Below are 23,259 nucleotides of genomic sequence, written 5' to 3'. Positions count from 1 at the left end.
AGATGTCAAACCTTTGAATTTGGGTTTGTGAAATTAATAGCACCTTTGTTTCATGACGCCACACACTCCTCCTCTTCCCTCAACTCCAGAGCCGGGGAAGGTGAAAGACAAGCAAAGTTCACTTAGTGGGACTGTAGCACAGAGCAAGCCAGGGACACTCTAGCTGCATGGTTTCCTTGTGTACTCTTGAGGAAAGTGGGGCTCAGGTCATGCAGATCAGTGGGGCAAGAGGGTGGGGCTGGACCTAGAACCCAAAGCAGTCTGTGGCAGGACCCAAGCTCTTTCCACACTGCAGTGCTGCCGCTGATTCCGCTGAAAACCCAGAAGCACTAAAGGCACAGTCGATAGCAAAAGAAGATTGCAGTCCCAGGGCAGGGAAGGTCCTTAACTTGAGATGCAGATTTCTCTAAAGCATACAAAGCATACCATACAAATCTGGAACAAACATCCCAGTCTGGAGAAACACAGAGCAAATCACCTTGATGGAGGCACTGGCAAATCTGGAGAGTTGCTTGATGTGCTGCCCCTTCTTGCCGATGATGGCACCCACAGCCTGGGCGGGAATGAACACCTGCACCATCTCCTGCTCTGGAGCCTGCTGTGGGACAGGGGCTTCTTACCAAGGGCCTGAGAGCAGGGCCCAGGAGCCCTCCACTCCCCTCCCTGCCTTGCAGCCTCGAGGAAGAGGAAGTACAGGAACCCCACTGCACCCTGAGATGGTGAGCCCTTTAGCTCTTCCTAAGCCCAGCAGGGCCGAAGGGAAGAAGCTGAGCAAGAGTGAGGGAAAGAGCTGCGGGCACCAGGGCAGCATGCTCTGCTGGGCTCTGCACAGCTGGCATTCTGGAGTCAGAGCCCAAGGTTGGAGCAATGCCGAGGAGGACCATCTCACAGACCTCCCATCCCTCTCCCTGTCCAACTTCCTGAGCACAGGGAGTTGGATCCCTTAAGGAAGACCACCCACAAGACTGGGGTCCCCTGAGATTAAAACCTTCCACCTACCATAAAGGAGCTGTAGGGAGCAGCCCCGGTAACGCTGCTGGGAGGTGGTGGGACCGCACTGGAGGAGGCTGGGAAAAGACCCACAGCCGCCAGGTTGAGGCCAGGGATCAGGTGAGACTGTAACTGGGGAAGAAGAGTGAGGAGCAAGTCAGCTCATCCTGACAGAGCCTAGTAGTCCCTTGTGTGCGTGGCCCTGGCTGAAAAGTCCAACAACTCTGAGGAAGTGGGCCCAAATCATGAGAACTGCATGCTTTTTGCACAAAAATCTGCCTGACCATGGTTTTCCTATCCTCACACACTACATGGCGTGGAGTCTTGGATGACATGATTTCCTCACTGGAGTAAGCGCTAGCACCTCGGACCCAAAGAACTAACCCGCCCTGGACGTCAGAGGCCCTTCCTCTGTGGAAGGTCCTTCCACTCCATTGGAGACAGACCAGGTTCATAATGCAGTAATGTCCTGCTCCTCTAGGAGCGCAGGAAGACTGCGCTCCCTTCAACTTCCAGAACTCAGTGGTTCTGAATCTCTCGTCCTGTACCAACTTCACTTCACCTTTTCTTTTCCTTCTTTCTTTGCACTGGGGATTTAACCCAGGTGCGATTAACCACCATGCTACCTCCCCAGCTCCCTTTTCAAAATTTTTTTTTAATATTTTTCTAGTTGCATGTGGACACAACATCTTAATTTAATGTGGTGCCATGGATTGAACCCAGTGCCTCACAAGTGCGAGGCAAGCACTATACCACGGAGCTACAGCCTCCAGCATCTCCCTTTCTGAATTTTGAGGTAGAGTCTCGCTAAGTTGCTTAGGGCCTCCCCAAGTTGCTGAAGCTGGTCTCAAACCTGCAATCCTCCCACCTCAGCCTCCTGAGACACTGGGATTACAGGCCACTGCATCTGTTTTTAAAAAATCAGATGAAAATGACGAACCCTCCTCTCCACTAAAGTGCACAGGACCACAAAGTTTACAGGAGGATCACAGCCTCCAAGCCCAAGATTGAATCTCAACTAGGAATCTATGACACCCAAGACTGGACGACCCACACCAACCTAGGACCCAGAAGAGCCCCTGTTAATTACATGTGGTTAAAAAGTTCATTTCTGGGGCTGGGGATATAGCTCAATAGTAGAGTGTTTGCCTAGGATAAACAAGGAGCCGGGTTCCATTTTAGCATTGCAGAAAGAAAAAAAAAAAAAAAAAAAGGTTATCTCTGATGAGTTGCTGTCCAAAAGCATAAAGATGCTCCACGGCCATATGGCACAGGGTGCATGTGACCATCACCTTCCTGTCCATGGCCAGGAAAGGGGACCCAAAGGGGTACAGCCTAGCACTCACGCTCATGGCTGCCACATCATTCTCGTAGGCCTCCCGAACTTTCTTCATGATTTCCTGCTCCGCCCTGCAGCAGTTCTCAATGGCCCCCTTGACGGTGATGGTCCGCTCTGGGTTGTAGAGGGTGAGGTCCTGCAACCTGGACAAAGAACAGAGTGGCCTCAAGCTTTCACTGGCAGCCCAGGGCCTGGATGGGGATGAGGCCTAGAAACCAGCCAAGTCCCAGGTCCCCCATTTCTGTAGTCTGTGGAACTTATGGCAAATAATTCTCCATCTCCAGCCTTCGGGCCCCTAATTATGTAACCAGGTCAGAGAGAGAGAGAGGTCCAGGGAGATGAGATTACTCAACCCATACTATCACAGCAGAGCCAATCCTGCGCAGCTTCCAGTCACCAGCCAACCACAGCCAAGCCTGGAGCCTGGTTCCCACTTATCAGGTCTCCAGGATGGCTCGAGGCAATCATATTTTTAGAAGACAATAGTTACACTGCCCACAGGCTAGTAACTAAAGGAATAAGGAGTCATGGTCCTTGCACAAAGCTAATCCACCCCCTTAACTGGTTCTTCCAGAGGAGTTGCCCACCACACACGTATATGGTGGCAGTCAGGCCTGAAGCCCCATTTCCTAGCAGTGGGCTCTTAATGAGATGCAGAGGAAGAGAGCCAGGATATGGTGGGAAAAGGACGTGGAGACAACCCCGCCTGACTGTGGGGGTGGACGAGCTCGAGAAAATGAGCTTTACCACTGCCTCCCCATAAACAGGAATGTGGGCAGTGCCTTACGAGGAGATGGTGATTTTCGTCTCTGTGTCCTGCTCCACTTTCTTCAGGTTCCGCCCTTCCTTGCCAATGAGACGCCCCACGAAGTTATTATGGGCCAAGATCTTTAGGGGGACTTCATCAGCCCTGGGGAAGAAGCAAGCAGAGGACAAGAGTTTGGGTTTCTACGACAAGTCACAAGACAAAAAGTGTTGGAGGGTTACACAAGTCAGCAGGTCAGCGGTTGCTTATGACTAGAAGTGGAAGAGGAGGACAGAGAGCCAAGGGCCAAGGGAACTCAGAGGCAATGGCTTTACTTGAACGGATTATGGCTTCAATAGGTACTAGATACAGATAATAAACTCATTAAACTGTACTTCAAAAATAGATCTAAGACAGGTATGGTGGCACCAGCCTATAATTCGAGTTACTCAGGAGGCAGAGGCAGGAGAATTACTTGAGTCCACAAATTCAAGTGCAGCTTGGGCAACATAGTAAGACCATGTTTCAAAATATGATAGAGAAGAGCCAAGTGTGTTGTATGCCTATAACCCCAGCAGTTGGGCAGGTCAAGGTCAAGGTCAGCCTCGGGAACTTACTGAGGTCCTAAGCCAATTAGCAAGACCATGTCTCAAAATTTTAAAATTTTAAAAGCGGGAGGTTAGGGATGTGGCTTGGTGGCTAAGTGTGCCCCTGAGTTCAATTCCTGATACAAATTCAAAAAAAGAAAATGTATTGGTGGAGACCGAGGATGTAACTCTGACAGAGCACCAGTCTGACATTTGTGAGGCCTTCCCTGGGTTCTTCCCCAGCACCACACAAAAAAAGTTACGGGGACAAGGAAGTTTGTGTGTGGAGAGAGAGAGAGAGAGAGAGAGAGAGAGAGAGAGAGAGAGAGAGGCCTTACGTTTTGGTGTCCTTTGCCTCCTTATGCATAATCTCCAGAATCATCTTACAGGCAGAGGAGCAGCCCTCAGGGGTCGAGTGGACGCTGATGGCCTTTTCGGCGGCACCTGCATTCTCCTTCCTGTGCACATCTATCCTGAGGACCACAAGAACAAAACCAGTTAGTTGTCCCCAGTGACACTAGTCCTCCGGCTCCCTCGCCTCTCAATCCATCAAAAGCATAGAACCCGCTCTCTTCCACAAAGGCCAGTCAGGTCCAGAAGTGAGAAGCGCCAGGGCAATGTGGTCAGGCTGTTACTCTGACTCTGTCAGCAGGTAGGTGGGGACAAGAATATAACCTTCAACACTGATGCCAGGGCAGGGATGACCAGGCCAGGCCTGTAAAACTGCATTTCCCCTTGAAGCAATGATAGGAAGATACAATGTACCAACGAAAAATAAGTAATGACAGGATTTATTATGAATATGGGAATAATGTGACCTGTTCTATCCCACAGAGCACACTGATCAGCCACAAAGATTAGAGAAAAGGAGTGAATATGAGATGGGGCATAATTATGACCCGTGACAGAGGACTCTAACTTTGGCCAGGTTGACTACACCTGTGGTCACTAAGGCATACAGCATGAAAGAGTGGCTGAGTTACCACACCTGCATTTGCTTGAAACGTCTGTGAAACTTTATAGAACCCTTCTCAATAGCAGCACTCGGCCAGTCACTGCCACCAATGGTGTACCCCAGACTCCTCCTCCCCTGCCACCTGCCCACCCAGGAGACAGGATTGGAAGCAGCGACACCGAATATCCCAAGCAACTTTTCTGAAGAGGAAATCTTGATGCCCCGGTGTGTCTCCAGGAGGCCTCCCGAGGCAAGAGCAGGTTCCCTTGCACCCAGCCTCCTTCCCCAGCAACCAGACTCACTTGGACTGGGTTTGTTTTGTGATGTTACGGATTGTGGCACCCTCCTTGCCGATGATGGCGCCCACATACTGAGTGGGCACCAGGAGCCGAAGCGGGATGTCCACCTGCTGCTGCTTGGCTGGGGCCCCCGTTGCCACAGGTGAGCCCTGGCGGGGCTGACCCCGAGAGCCAAAGCCTCCACGGCGCCCATTCTCAGGACCCTGAGATATCTGCTCATCAGGAATGTAAGAGACTTTCAGGGCATGGTTCTCCAGCTGGTGGCCGTTCAGCTTCATGATGGCTCTGGGAACAGAGGGAAAATCCATTAGTCACTCCAAACTATGCCAATCATATTAGGAACCCTCCTTGTGCAAAAGCATTCCACCCAGTTACAGTGAGGAACACACACTGAGGAAAGGGAAGTAACCACCTGCCCATCACCCCCACCTACTGTTTAAGAGAAACTTCCAGTCTACCTGGTATAAGACACCAAAGGAAAAGAAAAGAAATATAGAGATGCCTGCTGACATTTAGTTGGGATTATTGCTCACAAAGGCCTTCCATTTAGAGCAGAGACGTGGCATCCAGTGCAATGAGAAACACATGGTGCTGCTGGGCTTAGAAGGAAAACGAAGCCACAGGTCTAAAGAAGTCCACAGTTGGGGCTGGGGTTGTGGCTCTGTGGTAGAGCACTTGCCTAGCACGTGTGAGGCACTGGGTTCGATTCTCAGTGCCACATATAAATAAATAAATAAAGCTTCATCAACAGCTAATAAAATTTTTTTTTAAAAAAAGAAAGAAATCCACAGTTACTTGAAGAACCACATACCTGAAGAGGCTTGACAAAGCTAACACCTGTGCTTTCTAGATGGTATTCCTACCAGAGGATGAAGAACCCAAGCACTAACTACTACAAAATCTTAATATTACAGATTTTGAAGCCAAGGATTGAAATGTGTTAATCCTGTCCTGGCATACCCCCAATGAGTTAAGTAAGATACTCAACTGAGTTAAGATACCACTAGTTTGTGCACTAAGTAATTTATAACCTAGTCTACACCCAACCTAGCCTAGAACTAAGACTCAGCAGCTGCAAAGTGGAAGTTGTTGCCTGCCCTGCCTATCTTACATCTTTGACCTTTAGAGGTCGTTGACCCATTCAGAATTAATTTGTATGTAAAGTGGAAGTTAGGTTCCAAATTCATTTTTTTGTCTATGCATATCAAATTACCCTGGTACTATTTTTCATAAAGACTAGTTAACACTGTTTGATTCCCAACCTAAAGGTTTACTTCTAGATTACATTGATCTATGTCTATTCTTGTGCCCATAACTCATTGATTTAATTATTGCAGCTTTGAAGTAAATTTTGAAATCTGTAAGTTCAAGACTCTCATGGTTATTTTGGGTCTCTTGCATTTCCCCACAATGAATTTAATACTACTTATGTCAGTCAAAATTGTATATCCTACAATATGCATGTGAAAACACATGATAAAATAAGGGGTTTGTTTTTACACCAAGTAAGTCTGGCACCTTCTGTAGTTAAGGAAACTCCATGGGAAAGAAGCAGGAATTGGTGATAGAAATGATTTGGAGATTGGAGCCTACGTATATGAGGCCTGTAAAACAGGGCAGTATCAGATTGAAGGGAAGGGATAAGAATCATCCAAACTCAAGGCTGGCACTGATTAGAAAGGTAAGTTAGCAAGCCTCGATGTGATCTGTAAAGCCATGAAGAAGTGCCTGGATGGTCAGAGGGAGTAGGAACGGCTAGCCCAGATAGCACACGTCTAAAAGGAAAAAAATAACAGGTACTTGACCTGGTGGGACTCTACGTATAAAGCATCACTAGATTGAGGAGGCAGCGTGTTGAGGCAGAAAAAAAAAAAAAAAAAAGGGTAGCAAAACAATAGGATCAAATGCCAACATAAATAGACAATGTACAAAATATGCAACCTGGTATGATGCTGCACCTTGTACAACCAGAAGAATGAGAGGTTATACTCCATTTGTATGATGTGTCAAAATGCATTCTGTCATGTATAACTAACTAATTAGAACAACCAAAACAAACGATAGTAGAAACCACATTTTTATGTCGATCTGTAATGAAGATGTTTACCCTAAGTATATTAAGAGTTCAGAATATTAAAAAGCAAAACCAAAAAACCCATCTTGACCCCCGGGTTTTCAGTGGGTATTCTTGACCACAGAACAAATAGAAAAGTGGGTTCTGACACTGACTAGAAAATACAACTCTTTTGAATGGTTTATGTGATTTTCTGGTAAAAATGTACCCCAAGAAACAGCCTCCTTCATCGTGATACATAAAACCCCAGCTTGTTAGCAGTTTTTTGATTGTTTTTTTTTTTTTTAATGTGCAATCTGTACTAGTGGTTGAGAAGCAAACTGCTCAACCATGCTAAGGAACTAGAAATTGTGTTGTGATGGAACAGAAAGAATACTACAGAAGCTTCGACTAGGCAGGCTCCTGACTATCACTACAAAAAAGTGTCTAGTGGAAGGACTGGAGGTGTAGCTCAGTGGTAGAGTGTCTTCCTGGCATGTGTGAGGCACTGAGTTTGTTCCTCAGCACCACATAAAAATAAATGAATTAAAATTAAAAAGACATTTTTAAAAAATGTCTAGTGGGACATCTCCGTTAGTCTTTTGACTCCAGCAGTTCCACTATTCACCACTTGGTGTCGCCATCAACAAGGAATCCTGCATAACCCTGGGAACCAACACCTATCAGAGCTAACCTTTTCTCCCAGACTTCCCACCTTCCCTGAGGAGAGTTTTAGGTCCCTTCCTTCAATGTATTTCCCTGGCTGTGCTGGGGATTGAACCCAGGGTCTTCTGCTTTGGAGGCAAGCACTCTACCAATTGAGCTATATCCCCAGCTCCCCTTCAGTGTATTTTTGGTATCAATCCTCAAGTGTCAGAATCTTTAGGATTCCTGAAACACAGGACATGAAGATATGCCCTGAGAAGACCTATGGAGGGAATCTGAGGTTGACTAGGTCAATACTGAAAAACACAGGGCATCTAACCTGCCTGGGACTCCCCACACAGCTGTACCCCTTCACCCAGACCACTTGTCCTGTCCCAGCAGAGGGATCAGATGACCACTGCTCCACAGAGATCCCCAAGTCCCACTGCCAAGGTACTCACTGCCTGGTTTGCTCCCGGTTAGAATAGGTGACGTTCACCACTGCCGTCTCACTCTCCGTGTTCACTGCGGAGACAACAGGCCAGGGTTAGAGCAGTGATATCTGCAAGCCCCGTGGATGAAACCCCAGCCCAGCATTCCTTGTTTTGAGCTCAAGAAAGCATCCAGCTGGCTACCAGGAGGTTATGAAAGACTCCACCAAAAGGTAGTCTTCCTGAGGTTTCTTTCACCACAGCTGCTGGAAAGTTCAAACTAACCTTCTTGCCCTCCTGTTCTCCTTGATTTCTTCATTCAAGCTACCCCAAAAGCAGGTACACAAAGGGTGTGGCCCCCACATCAGCATCCATCCAGAATGGCAAACATACCCCCCACGCCCCCACACACACACCTGGACCTGGGAGAGGAATTTACCCGTGGAAAGTTAGTTAAACTAGTTAACAATCAACACAGAGAGTGAGATTAGCAATTTACAGAAGTAAACATCCCAAGGTCTGTAAAGATATGGTTGAGGAGACTTGGCAACACCCAAACTGATTCTAGAATCCTGCAAATCCTCAAGGACACACTCATCAAATGAATATCCAGCTACACGGATTGACAAGAGTGGATGTTGTAGAGCCTAAAGGAAAAGAATCTGTCTCCATCTTTTTCCAGGAGAAGATTCCCTGCCTTGAGTATCCTTAAACTTCAGTTGTGAACTAGACACATTGGGTCATCCTAGCCTCAGGACACTGGCCAGGAATCCCATCAAAGTATATCTTTCAGTTTTCCTTTGATCCTACATATGCTTCTTCCTATAGCGTGGAGAATGGGTTGGCCAGCTGATAATAAAATTCAACCATGGGGACACATATTTCTCACTTTAGTAAAATTAACTTCTTAGTGCCTTGTGACTTTGGGTCAGTTCATCCCTGTGTGGGGCTCTGTGTAATGCAAGTCTCTGCCTTCTGACCCCTGATAGGCACTTGGTCACAGAACATCAGTGCAAATCACTCTAAACCCCCTCTGGCCTTCAGCAGTGCTTTCCCAACTCAACAGTGAGGGAGATTCTGCAAGAATGATCCTTCATGACCAGACCAACAGAAGTGAGGCAACGACACCTCAGCATTGATGGAGCATACATTCCAGGAGAGGTGAACACGTAAGCATAAGAAGCCAATTCTACAGAATACTAGAAAGTGGAGTGTCATAGACATAAATCAGAGAGTAAAGAGGGCAGAGGTGAGGAGGCAGTTTTCAAGAGGGAGACAGAACAGACCTCAGGATCATCTGAGCTGACTAGAGGATTTTCTATTGTCCAACAGATTCAAAACATTTTCCATACTGTTCTCTCTCCAGGTGGCTGACACCCTTCCTTACAGAACCCTGGTGGGCCCTGAACAGACTAAACCAGCTTTAACTCCTAATGCAACCCCCAGTGAGTTCTGGTTGCACTGCTCAGGGTTACTATTGATTTATCCAGGAGTAGTGTGTTAATTAATTATTCTATACTGTGAACGCCACTGGGCAACAAGTTACCCTAGCATTTATGATCAAAGAAACTGCAGGTTTAGAGCATAACTCAACCTGTTAAAGATTCAGTGCTTTACCATCAAATCATTTGTAATCACCTATAGCCTGCCCCTTTCCACAAAGAATACAGAAATCAATATTTAAATCTCTAAGGGACCAAAACTAGTAGTATCTTCTCTATCTAAAGACCTAAAGATGCCAGGTGTGATGGCACTCGCCTCCAATCCCAGTGTGTTGGTATTCCAAAATCCACTGTAGCCAAGCACATGCCTATAATCACAGATATTTGGAAGACTGAGGCAGGAGGATCACAAGTTCAAGGCCAGGCACAGCAACTTAGTCTATTCTCAAAATAAAAAACAAAAAGAGCTAGGCATGTGGCTTAGAGGTTGAGCACTCCTAGGTTCAATCCCTGGTACCAAAAAATAAAACAAAAATAAAATTGAACAAAGACATGTGTAGCTAAAAGTCAGAGCTTCTGAAGAGAAATGACCAGATAATTACTTCAGCCACAACCCAGAAACGTGGAAAAATAAGAAAAAAATTGGAGGCAGGGTACTGGGCATTGAACCCAGGGACACTTTACCACTGAGTCACATCCCCAGCCCTTTTTATTTTTTATTTTCAGAGTCTCGCTAAGTTGTTCGGGACCTTGCTAAATTGATGAGACTGGCCTCAAACTTGTGATCCTTCTGCCTCAGTCTCCCAAGGGGATACTGGGATTACAGATGTAGGCCACCAGTGAAAGTTGAAAAACTTTTAAAGTAAAAAGTCTGCAAGCCAGACATGGTGACACATGCCTGTAACCCCAGCAACTCAGGAGGCTGAGGCAGGAGAATCACAAGTCTCAGACCAGTCTCAGGAATTCAGCAGGACCCAGTCTCAAAATAAAAAAGGACTGGGATACAGCTTGGTAGTAAAAGTGCCCCTGGGTTCAAACCCAAAGCCGCCCAAAGATAATGTATAAAGTAAAAGAACTGCAGATTTTCTTGGGTTAAAAGCACAATTTCCATTCTTAAACTACTATCTTTGATGTCTATCTATTTCTACCTTGGTTGATCCCTGAGAGCCCAAGGACTCCATGGTGGGAAGGAGTGACTTTGTTCACTTCTCACCAGACAGAAGAGAGACCTGGTTCCAGGAAGAAGCAGTAGAGCCTAAAACAAGGGCTTGGTGTCCCAGTCCCCAGGCCAGCCTATCCCCCTCTACAGCCCATTCTATTCGGATCTTCCTGGTGGATATGATGATGGAATGGGAAGGAGAGCAGGTCCCCAACTCCTCAGATACCCACCTCTCACCTGCCCCATCTTACCTTGCTCACAGTTCTCTACTGTACCATACTGAGCCAGCAGGCTGTCCAGTACCTAGGAACATGGAGAAGGGTGGGTGAGAAGGCAGTTTGAGAATCCCAGGCCAGGATACGACTCACCCCAAAAGCTCCAGGGCACAGGCAGAGCCACAGGTGAGGACTGGGCATTATTACCTTTTAGACTAACAATGATGGCGGCACCAGAGTGTCTTTACAGGAACGTACTTCAGCTCTGCACTGAAAGCCTGTTTTGGAAGCACGTCTGGCTAACTGGGTCCCTATATCAACTCTTACCATCGCCAAGTTTAGGGAACACCCTTCCCACCACCTTCTTAATGCCTCCTGCCTTAGCTAGTCCAAAAGGCAGAATCCAAGATGAAGGAGACCCAACCAACCCCAGACCCAGGAGACTCCTCCATTCAACCCAAGCCGACCCAGTCATGCTGCCCCATCTCCACCACCTCAGCCCACCCCAATAAGAGCTTCCCTCAAAACACTTACTTCCCATCGGAGCTGAGGTGGAATGTTTCGGATCTGGATTTTCCGACTCCTGAAATTAAAAGGAAAATTAGAGTCAGAGAAAGCTCTGGGTGTTTTAACAAGACCCTGTGAACTGGCAGTTTCCAATCTTTGTTTCAGTTTTTTCCTCCCTACCTTCTGCTCACCAAAACGGATGTCTGAGAATAACTGTTTGGTAATGGAGATTTGGATTTGGGGTGCCAAATAAGACTAAATCATTGTCAATAATACCACAGCCGGGCACAGGGGTGCACACCTGTAAACCCAGAGGCTCTGGAGGTTGAGGCAGGAGGATCATAGGTTCAAGTCTAACCTCACCAATTTAGGGAGACACTTATCAACAAGACCCTTTCTCAAAAACTAAATAAATAAAAAGGGCCGGGGATGTGACTCAGTGGTGATGTGCCCCCAGGTTCGATCCCTGGGACCAACAAATAAAAAATAAATACCACAAAGAATACAGAATCAAATGCTGTAAGCAATTAGGCAAAAAAATTCCTTAAAAAGCCATAACTTTATTCTTTGTCACTACTTGCGTTCTCACTTTATTCAATGTCTTGTTACCACAACCAGGCACTACAATGCAAAGCTAAACAAGAGAAATTAATTAATCTAACAACTATCTAATCGGTACCTACTTCATGCTCTACTTTGTGTAAGAGGCTTGGGGCACAGCAATGAACCAAACACAAAATGCCTGGCCTGAGGTGCTCACAAGGTACTAGGAGAGACAATATATGCAAACAATTGCAGCAGATAATAACCTGGTTAAGCCCTTGGCAAGGATATGGATTTAAACCACTTATTAGTACTGATCTTGAAAAGATTATTTATTTAACTTCTTTGAGGCCAAGTTTCCTCCCCTGTAAAGCAGGGATAATACCTATTCACAGGTGGTAGGTGGTGTTAGATAATATTTGTAAAGAGCTTAGCAAAAGGTTTGTTGTAAGCACTTACCCCGCAACAATGGATGCATCCGTGAATACTAAGGTGGGAGTGATCAGCACACCTCCCAGCTTCTGGACCTCCTTGTCCCTTCCAGTTCCCACTCCCAGGCAATTGTACCTTCTCCTTCCCATCTTTCAAATGCCTCTTTTTAAAAAGGGGCATTTTCCCTAAGGAAAGCTTTCAGGTTCAGGGTTGATTCCCAGGGCAACAGCTCATCACCCCAATCAATACCCTAATCCCTGAGTTTAAGACATTTAAATTGACTTGATGTGTTAGTCAATTGTCATTTAGGTCTTTGTATATCCTTGACTATAAAGTCTTAGTTCAAAGACAAGGTCCAACAAAATTCTAGCAATCTGAAGGAAAACTGCACTATAACGCCAGAGTCCAGTTCAAGCCCCTGAACTGACCCTTACTGGGATGTTGACTGATTGACCCCCTTAGCCTCAGGCCTCAGTAACCCTATTGGATATGCAATGGGGACCATATGTAACAGGAACTGTGTCAGTTCAAGTCCAGTTGGAGAAAGGGGACTGAATTCTAATTGTAAATGTGTCCACCTTGGCTCTCTTGGATGTACTCATTCGGTTTCCCAGTGTCCCTGGATATAAAATGGAAACACAAGGGTCTCTAAGACCCCTCCTAGCTCTGCAATTCTGATTGTGGAGTCTTTATCCACAAAATACATTAAGGAACATCCCTTTCTGAAATGAAATAACTTGAGGAAAGGAGAGTAAATGTTCAAGAGATACTTTGTGGCATTCTACTTTGGCTGGTTCATGAACTTGACCTCACTCCAGCAAGACAAAACAGTGAAGATCAGAAACAAAATGCAGTTCCATCTCCTTAGATTCTATCAGGCCACCCTGTGATTCAGTTCATTGGACAAGAGGAAGCCCCACATCTGCCTTTATGAGCAAGCAATTTCCCACACAATTCTTTTGATGACCAAATAGATGATTTTCAAACTGTCAGGGAACTGGAGAAATAAATGATCACATCATTTTAAGATTGAGAAAACCGACACAGAGTTTTGCAGGATAAGAGGGATAGCCCAAGACCCATGAGCCTCCCTTAACTGAACCATTCTGGATGAAGCACAAGGAGCTGGGGGACTGTCTGCCTGGGAGTTCAAGCCAATGAGGGCCTAAAGTAACCCATGGTAGAAGCCTAATTTGAAGTACCCCCTTGCTTTCAGGATTGTCCCTTGCTATAATCTAAGGTTAAAGGTCAAAACATCCCTCCTACTTCAGACTGTTTTAGGGAGCATTTTTTTTTTTTTCAGGGAGGGGAGGAAGGGAAGGAGGGGTGGTAGTGGCGAAATCAAATCTCTGCTGGGATGTTAATCCATATCCTGAAAGCAATGGCAGGCAGTTTGTCTGGAATGTCTGGAATGTTCCAGGAGAGGGAGGGGGAGGAGGGCAAGGCCACCCAGCCAATGAAAGAAAAGACATCCTGACAGCCCACCCCCACCCCTCCAGGGCACATACCCCACCCACCCTGGGAACCCATTCCTGGCCCCTCCCAGCCGTCCTTTCAGCAAAGCCCCCAGCCCTGATTAAAACACAACTAGAAGAGCCTGGAAGAACTGAGACCATGAAGAACCTTTGTCTTCAGGTCTCTTGGCCTGGTTTCTATTAAGTATGATGCTACCTAATTTATCTCGGCCCCAAAGCACAAGTGGCAATGCTGAAAGTGTAACCCGCATTCCCTTGCCTGGGACCTTGTAGGTAACTCATTCATTCCAGAAATAAGGTCAAAAGGCCCAGGGTAGGTTGGGTGAAAGCAGGGCACCAAGGGCTTGCGGTCCCTGGTGGTGATGAGGGGCACCCAAGACATCGCACTGAAAAGAGATAGTGAAGCAGGATGTAGTAAAGCTCCATCCATGTCCCAGTCCCCAGGAGTCTGCAGGTGTCCGGACCAGCATGGAAAGGTCAGAAAGTAGGGCTGACAAAGAGCTCATAGGTGAGAGGGATAAAAACTTCTGGGCTGCTGGGAAAATTATGGGAAACACTACTGCCTAACGCCCCACTCCTGCTCCTCCACCTTGCAGGCTGATGGACCCCTCCCTCTCCAGTAACCAGGTTCTGCCAGGCCAGGATGAGTGCAGTCTATGTCAGACAGACAGACAGATAACAGGGCCCCATACCCTGAGAACCGTCTCTGTCCCTGGAGGGCCTAAACCGAAACACCCATTATTTAGGAAAGGAAAGAAAACTCGGGGCTCACCAACTGGCCCCAACCTCCAGTAGCTGAAAACCTGTTGAATCAAAGAATGAAGCTGCCCCACGCATGAAGGCAGAAGAGTGCAGCAGCTAGAAGGCTGAAACTGCTACTGCCTGCGACATGCAGTGCCCTCTGCCTGCCCTGCCCCATAGGTGTCAGGTCCTAGAGGACTGTTCAGCGAATACATAGCAATTAGAGAGCCCGCCTGTCAAATGCTGCAGGGCCACCATGACACAGGGGTCATTCTTTGGAAACACAGGGGATAACAGAGAATCTCACCGTGACATAGGGCTACATAGGAAACCAATGGACTTGGGAAGTTCAGAAGCTGGTCCCAAGGAAGGGGTAAGAGGGGAGCTCCCTGGACAGGAAGGTCTCATTCTTTTACACTCTAGCTGGGTTCAGAGAAGTATCACTGACATGGACTTCAGGGAAAGGGAAATGGTCACAATTTGAGAAAAGCCTGGCTTAAATTTTAAACAAAGAGAACTAACATTTGAGGAGCACTTACTAGATCCCAGACCCCAAGATTCATAGTCTCATATAATCCTCCCCTTGCCCATGAAGTTGGTATCAGTGGTTATGTTTTACAGACCAGGGCCATGATTAAGAGGCTGAATATTTTACCCATGTCGCAATGCCACAAAAAGCCAGAGCCAGGAATTGAACCCCTCGTCTGTCTGTTCCAGGCTCTTTGCACTGACCTCGTGCTACTTTTGAACCCAGAGGCACTTGACCACTGAGTCACATTTCCAGCTCTTTTTATATTTTATTTAGAGATAGGGTCTTGCTGAGTTGCTAAGGCTGGCTTTGCACTCAAGATCCTCCTGCCTCAGCCTCCAGACCTGCTGGGATTACAGACATGCGCCACTGTGCCCGGCCCGTGCTACATTTTTAATGTCATAAAAGAAACAAAAAGCCTTGCCACAGTACAGTCATGTTAGGCTTGAAGACAGATTATAAATACTCAGAGTTCACACAGTGAGGAGCAGGGCCTGCCTCAAGGGTGCTGCTTTCCAAGAAGCCCAAACACCACACCTAAAACTCATTAAGCTATTAACTTCTTTTCCCAGCTGCACATTTCCACTTGGTTGAATAGTGATTTTATGGCATGTCCTAAGCTTATTAGTTTAATGACATTAAGAGTTTATTATTATTCTTTTAAAATCATATTGTGATTTGTGATGTTCTTTGTCTCTGCCAACCTGCTCCTTGCTCTTTCCACCCCCATACCCAGAGGAGAGGGTACCACCTGCCACATTGATGGCTTGCCCTTCCTAGACCTCTGAAGAGCACCAACAGCAGGTTTTAGAAGCCTATCAAGCTTGGGCCCCAGTCCCCAGAGGCCCCTGTCCTTAGTCCAGCCTGGACTTTCATCTCCTGTGGAAGTAGGATTAAACCAGATCTTCAGGTTAGACCCTTCACCTCTGCCCACCCCAAGCCATGCTTCTGCCTCAACCTGTTGTCTTGGGCAAGTCAAGCCTTCAACTCTCTGGACCTCAGTTTCTCACATCTGAGGGACAAGGAATGGATTATTCCATCTCACAGGATCTTGTGTCCCTAAATAGGTATGACTCTATCAATAGAACTTTCCTAATGTGAGAGATTTTCTATGCCTTAATGGTCCACATAATTGTTCCCCCTTTCTTCCTTTTTTTCTTTTTTCCTTCCCCCCAGGGTTGAACCCAGCAGTGCGTAGTCACTGAGCCATATCCCCAACCCATTTTTTTTTATTTTGAGACATGGTTCTGCTAACTTGCTCAAGGCCTTGCTGAGTTGCGGAGGATGGCTTTGAATTTAGGATCCTCCTGCCGCCAGCTGAGGAGCGGCAGGGATTTGCAGGCATGAACCACTGCGCCCAGCTCCCTTTTTAGGAATGTGATGAAAGGTAAGAACACTTTCTACCAGAAAAATGAAAACCATTTGCACATCATTTCAAAAATTCAGGGGGTTAATGAAAACCTTGGGATCCATCCATAAGCCCAAAGTTAAGATACCCATTCACACCTACAGGTTGAACCTCATTTAAATGATGTCCAAATCTTCAGTCAAGTCCCACAGTGAGAAGAAATAGTAAGAAGCAATTTATAAAGAAAAGAAGGGTGAGTAGGACTTAGGTGTGGCTCAGTGGCACAGCATTTGTCTAGCATGCAAGAGACCCTGAATTCCATCCAAAGTACCACCAAAAATAAGTAAATAATTAAAGCTAGACTGGAAGTGGACCTGGGTTACAACTACGATGCTACAAGAGTGAGCAAACGAGATGTTCCAAACCTGCAGGAACACACCACACTCACTTAACTAACAAGTACCCATTTCTGTCGTGTCAAGAAGCTGGCTACCATGGCTTCCCTCCATTTTTCTGGAAAGAGTCCAGCTGCTGTGGCTCTCCATTCCACAGAGGTTATCTTGGTAACTACCACGCACTGGGCCTATGCTATCCATCATGGTAGCCACTAACCACAATGTGACCTCAGAACACTTCCAATGTTACATGAACAATTTTAAATTTTATGTCGAGCTTATATAATTTTTTCAACTAAATTTTATGAATCTAAATACTGAATGGGTATCTCCACTAAAAACACAGCACCTAACTTTGCGATGGGTTAAGTATAAAATAAAATAGAGTGGATTCCTAAAACTTAACTACTTCCAAGATAAAGAAAAAAATCTCATTAACTACTATATATTGGTTGCATGTTGGGAATTTCTTTGAAGGGGTACTAGGGTTTTAACCCATCCGTGCTTTACCACTTACCTGCATTCCCAAGTTTTTCTTTATTGAGATAAAACAGGTTCTTTGCCAAGTTACTGAGGGTCTAAGGTAACCTCAAACTGATGCTGGCCTCGAACTGTCTCAGTCTGGGCTTACAGGTTTGTGCCACAGTGGCCAGCAGGGATATTTTTTATATGCTGGTTTTAAAATATCTTTAAGATTAATTTCAGTCGAGTATGGTGGCCTCATAACTAATCCCAGTGGCCCTGGAGGTTGAAGCTGGAGGATCGTGAGTTCAAAGCCAGCTTCAACAATTTAGCGAGGCCTTCACCTACTTAGCAAGACTCTATCTCAAAATTAAAAAAAAAAATTTTAAAAATTAAGTCTGGGGATGTAGCTCAGTGGTTAGTTAAGTATCCCTGGATTCAACCCTTGGCACTAAAATAACAATATAACAATAATAATTATAATAATAATTTCACCAGTTTTGTTTTCATTATGGCATTTGGAAATTAAACTTTCATGTGTGGCTCATGCTGTACATGCACAGTGCTGGGTGTTATCTGCATGCTTAGCAGAGTCACTGACGAGGTTCTTGCTTCCACATACTTTCAGTGCAGTAGGGAACCCCAGTTTGAACAGGGACGGATAGAACAAGGCTGACTGGGGAACAGAGGAGGCTTTCCATTGGGTGCCTTCCTTCAGAAAGGGGTGATTCCGCAGACTCTTCAACAAGAGTCCCAATGTGGCTGCTGTAGGAGCAGCAGGGTCCTCCCAAAGCTGGAGACCTCATGGTGTTACTCCAAGCTGGAAGCTGCCCTGAAGGGCCCACCTCTGCTTTTTCCAGAAGATCACCGCTGGACTCAGTCCTTCCTCCCCACCCTTCTTCTTATCCCTATACAGGATGGAGAAGTGGCAACACACACAAAAAAAACTGCCCAAGGAAAACTTCTGAAGGGGCGGGCCTGCACGCTCCAGGCAGGGCTGTAGTTGAGAAAGGGGGTGGGGCCGCGGAGGGAGGAGAAGCTGGCCCCCGCGCCCCAGGGCTCTGTGCCAGGCCTGGATCCAGAGGCAGGGCAGCCAGACAGACGCGCGTCGGGTGGCTGGCGGGTAAGGGCTAGGAGGTGGAAAACAGGGACCCTCTGGGTGGCAGGGGACCCAGCAGAGTGGGGTTCCGTCCCAAGAAGAAATCAAGTGTGGAGGGACTGGAAGGGCACGACACCACTGGCATGCAACTGTGGCACCAGCATGTGGTCCTTTAAATGAACGTGGCGCATACACTGAGTCCCACATGTCCCTTGATTTCTGCACTAACTCTGAGGACAAAAAGTAGGAAAAGCAACACTCTAGGATCTCTTTTGGAGAGCTCTCCTACCAGTGCATAATAACACTTCAGAGGAGAACGGGAGATCCACTCAGCTTTTACAAGACCACCAGGCACCCACAACACACAGCACACACACACACACACACACCTACACTACCCCTTAACCTATCACCAAGAATTTCCAGCTGAAAAGAATCAGATTCATAGTTTTATGGAAAGGAGGGAAACCCTCACACCTGATTCTAAAGTCACCCTTATTCTAGGAGAAGGAAAAAGCTTTGCCATCTGGCAGTGGAACTAGAAATCACTCTTCGCTGGTCTGTGTTCATTTTTCCCAAACTACGCTGCTTCCCTCCAAAGGAGGAATGTTGATACAGCAGAAGCTTGTAGAGCCTGACGTCAGGAGCTAGGAAAAAATGCCCATATGCTGTAGGCTAAATGCGTGCCAACTGGCTTTTACTGCATGCGGCTCTAATTTGGGCACAAGATTTAATTTGCCAGAAGAGCTAACTACCCTATATACGGCTGGATGGCTGTCAGAGATCTGTTTAAGAGGGGAAAAGGGTAGTCAACAGAAGTTCTTATCTTGCACCACAATGCCAGCTAGGCCTAAGATAGACAAGGAAGCAAGGCGTGATCTGAGGTAGAGGTGCTAAGGTACTGACTTGGGTGGACAGCAGCTGCAGCCATGAATCCTTAGCTCAACTCACTCATCTCAGGACTAAATGGGTTGACAAGAAAGCCTGAAGATTTTTTTTTTCCCCCTTGCCCATCTGGGCAGCACCAGAGGAAGCCAAAACAGAAGCTCTGGGACAGCCCTGTCTTTCCAGACAATTCTGAGTCTGCCTGGCCAAGGTGGCGTCCCCTTCCCCACATTGCTCTCTGCCTAGAATCTTGCTCTTTAACCTCAGAGCAGCTCCTGCAGGGGACTGGCCATGGAGAGCTATACAGTGGGAAGATGTAGAATAAAGAGAATAAAGAATCTGAGGTGTGATATATGTGCAGGAGAAACTAGAGGAAAAAAAACAAAAAAACTCTCAAGTACACAGACATGTGGAAAGAGGTGACCAGTGTAGCAAACCCTTCCTGGTGGAGGCAAATGGTGCCTGGAGGAGTGCTGCTCCCCCCATCCTTCTCAGACTGGCAGTGGGAAGTGTCCGGGATTTTCCTGGGGTAGAGAAGGTTAAGAAGCTCTGATAGAGGGAAAGACCATCTCCGGTCCGACTACAGCTCACGGGAGCTGCGTGGCTTAGCTCTCATCCCCCCATTGCAGATGTCAGCATCTCTCCAGGAAGCCCTAGAGCCAAATGGTCTGGCACTCTGGGTCCTGGCTGAGGGTGGAGCTGCCACTGAGTGGATGGTGACATGGAAGATGCCTGGGAAATGGAGAGGAGTAGTCTCTCCTCAGGCAGAGCAGCAAGTGTGGAGAGTGAAGCTCAAGGGAGAATTTAAGTAGAACGCTCAGAAGCAAGGAAAAAGAAACCAGCTCACTTTTTGCAACTGGGGACTTGGCCCTGTCAAAAAGACCCTCTTAAGAATTAAAGTAATGCTTGGAATAAGTGTTCCCCGTATAAGGATGAGTGTGTCCTGGTATGCATTCAATAGTAATAATCTAATTTATCCTATTAGTGGACAGGAGCTCTGGTTGCCTCCCCTCCCGGTGCCAAAAAAGTCCTGTAGGTGGGGGACACTCCAGGAAGCCAGGGGTTTGCTTCTTCAGGTTGAGGAACATCTGATTTTTGCCTGGCTTGGGGTAAGGGGAAAATGCCCTCTCCGTAAAGGTTTTTCTCCCCAGTTCAGGACTAACAGCCCCTTACAAGATGGTTCTCACAGCCCTCAGCCAGGAGGAGGCGCAGGGTCCAATAACGCCTTCCCCCCAGAGGGCTGGAAAGCCCAGCAGTCTGGGCAACTGAGGAGAAAGAGGTGCCTGGGAAGGGCGGCAGCAGCTGAGAGTGGGAGAGGGCTGGCAGCAGCTGGGGGGGAGGAGGGGAGTCCTGTGAGCCCGCAATTGAGAAGGTCTGAGCAGCTGAGAGGCCAGGCCTGTGCCCCATGGGGGCGGACCCTTCCCCCAGCCCCTCTCACCTAACCCAGGGAAAGCTGAGCACGCACTCTGCCACCCCAACCTCTGGGTGGGCTTCAGATGCAGAGTGCCAAAGGAGGTAGGATGCCCACCCCCACCACTCCCTCTGTTAATCTAGAATGTTCTGCCAAATCACCCTCGGTATCCAAGCCGGTCCAGCGGGGTCGAGTGGGCCCTAGGCTACCAGCGCAGGGCCCAGAGGGGGAGGGGACCTGCACCAGGGGTTACTGGGTGGGGGTGGGGACCAGGACTTTGCCCTTTGTGTGTGTCAGTCAGTCTCTCTCCCTCTCTCTCTCCCCCCCACCGCACCGGCAGAAACCCGACCCCGTCGGTGCGCCAGGCAGCCAGTGCGGGGCAGGCTCCCCCTCCGGGGTCCTTTAGTAAATCCAGACCCGACCTCCCTGTGGTCAGGGCTGTGACTGAGGTGGTCCTGTGGGGGGAGGGGGCTTCCCGCCTGCAAACAGGCCTGCAAGCATTTAAGTGGGAACCGGTTGGGGGTAGGGAGCCGGGAAGAGGCTGGAAGTGGGGCCGCAGATGCTGGAGGGGAGAAAATGGCCGGGGAGTTGGCATTCCTTAGAGACCTCGGCCGAGCTGCGGGAGGGGGCAGGACCGGCTGGGAGGCCTCCCACTGAGAAGGCAGGAACTGGGGCCTGGGAGTGGGATACGGGGGGGTGGTGGGGGGCAGAACTTAGGGGCCTTCCCATCCCTGGAGAGGCCAGGTCCCCAGTCAACCAGGAGGATCTACAGCTACAGCAGCGTTGAGTCATCCTGGCTCCCATGCCGGGTAAGGAGTGAGAACCTTATCTGCCAGCCCTTTGGGAGTGTCATCAATTTATAGTCTTATTAATAACGCAACTAGGCATAGTATTTCAAAGTTTACAAAGTACCTCTTTACACGCTCTCTTATGAACCTGGAGCAACCAAAAGGTGCTGGTCTGAGCCCCTCAAACACCAAAGAAGACAGAATATTACTTCCATTCTGCCAAGTCCCAAAAAGAGGCTCAGAGAGTTCAAGTAACTAGCCCAAGGTGACACTAGCCAGCAAGTGTCACTGCATCGGGCAGCCTGCTTCTGCTTGCCAGAGAAAATTTTAAATTGTTCTTGTTCAACGTGTATCTCCCAGCCGCTGGGGAGGCTGAGGCCATGAGGATGTCCAGGTTAAGTCAGCCTAGCCACTTAGTGAGGCCCTGTCTCAAAACAAAATGTTAAAAAGGGCTGCAGAGATGTCTGGGTTAAATCCCAGGTACCAATAAAATAAAAAGATAACATGAATCAACTATGAATTATGATTATGTAAGTCATGTAACAAAGGTCACCTCTTTGTCCCTGCAGGGAGGAGGGGGAGGAGAGGGAAAGTATCTCAATCCCTGTCCTTTTCCCCAAGCTCCTATTTCCCCTGGGTTAAACCCAAATGAAAAAAGGGAGTTAGCCAAAAGTTCAAGCCCTGGTGCCTTCCAGAAGTGTCAGAGTGGAGATTCTTTCTTAGAACCCAAAATATTTATTGTTTATTTCATGAGGTTTCTGGAGATGGCAAGGATCCAGATGAAGAAACAGAGACCTGGGAAAAGACAATGACCCTTCATGCCACAGCTAATACATCTGGGGGAAACTGAGTGTGCATGTGCAGCCCACTCAGGTCTTTCCTCCACTTGCTTTAGGTCCCTCTTTGTGGCTATTAACACTCCAACAGCAGAATCCCCTTTCCCATCTTAGCAGCCCAGACAAAGGGAGAAGTTTGGGATCCATTATCTCACTTGTGTTAGCCTGAAAATCCCAACAGGGAAAGGAAAACGCACTGTAAAGGCAATGTGACCCCACTGGGAAGGGAAGGAGGCACAGAGCAGGGAAATGGTCATGGGATTGCATGTGTGGTGTATTTATATTTGCAAAGCTTATGCTCCCCCCATCAAAATTAAAGAAAAACTCGACCTTGTTAGAGGACTACCTAGCCCCACCTCTAAGAGAGCTCAGCCTTAAAAACAGAAATGCCGCAGTTGAGTCCTAAGGTTCCTACTCATGGAAGGCATCTTTTGGTTATCTGCACCACCCAACTTCAGTTTCTTCTATAGAATGAAAATAATGCCTTTGGGGTTCTTATAGGGCTTCAATCTCGGAGTAGATACTCCGTAAGTTTCCTACAATTATAGAAAGACCATTTTTTGACCGTCATCACTTCTCACACTTCTTAAGAACAAAGCAGATGTTCAATGAGGACATAAACAGGGCGCCTGCCCTACCTACCTATAACTTGTCTCCACTGAATACTGCTCCCCCTCACAGAGATGAATTATTTTGCCACAAATACCACCCTGTCCTGTTGTCCACCAGCTCTCCTGAACCCACTCCTCTTTTTCTGCCTATCCTCCAAAACCTAGTTTAGTTACTGCCTCCCTCCTTTATCTTAGCTCCTGATATGGCATAACCCTATCTAAGTACCTAATCCCCTAGACCTCCATGCTGTCCAACAGCTTTTCTAGATCTAAAAACTAACACTGGAGGGCAGGAAGTCTCCCTCTCAACCCCTGTGCCTGCTCTCTCTGCCCAAAA

At 47.4% G+C, this 23,259-nt stretch overlaps 1 protein-coding gene across 3 annotated transcripts in view; it reads right to left on the bottom strand.

Annotated features, from left to right (window-relative positions):
- IGF2BP1 (insulin like growth factor 2 mRNA binding protein 1) overlaps positions 1 to 23,259 on the bottom strand; it is a 40,444-nt gene that overhangs the window by 4,305 nt on the left and 12,880 nt on the right. Inside the window, exons 3-11 of one of the 3 annotated variants that reach the window (XM_079132696.1) lie at positions 11,395 to 11,443; positions 10,897 to 10,948; positions 8,075 to 8,138; positions 4,919 to 5,200; positions 4,000 to 4,134; positions 3,117 to 3,239; positions 2,337 to 2,472; positions 1,000 to 1,122; positions 479 to 598 (exon numbers count right to left, since the gene is read on the bottom strand). In XM_079132696.1, coding sequence (XP_078988822.1) covers positions 479 to 598; positions 1,000 to 1,122; positions 2,337 to 2,472; positions 3,117 to 3,239; positions 4,000 to 4,134; positions 4,919 to 5,200; positions 8,075 to 8,138; positions 10,897 to 10,948; positions 11,395 to 11,443 — 1,084 coding nt within the window. The remainder of the gene's footprint in view (positions 1 to 478; positions 599 to 999; positions 1,123 to 2,336; positions 2,473 to 3,116; positions 3,240 to 3,999; positions 4,135 to 4,918; positions 5,201 to 8,074; positions 8,139 to 10,896; positions 10,949 to 11,394; positions 11,444 to 23,259) is intronic. The other 2 variants (XM_079132697.1, XM_079132698.1) reach the window with 2 other exon arrangements.

Source organism: Sciurus vulgaris (genome assembly GCF_902686455.1).
Source record: "Sciurus vulgaris genome assembly, chromosome: 3".
In the NCBI taxonomy this organism is placed as follows: Eukaryota; Metazoa; Chordata; class Mammalia; order Rodentia; family Sciuridae; genus Sciurus; species Sciurus vulgaris.
Note: the sequence above shows the minus strand (reverse complement) of the source record. Positions and strands in the feature narration are given on the sequence as shown.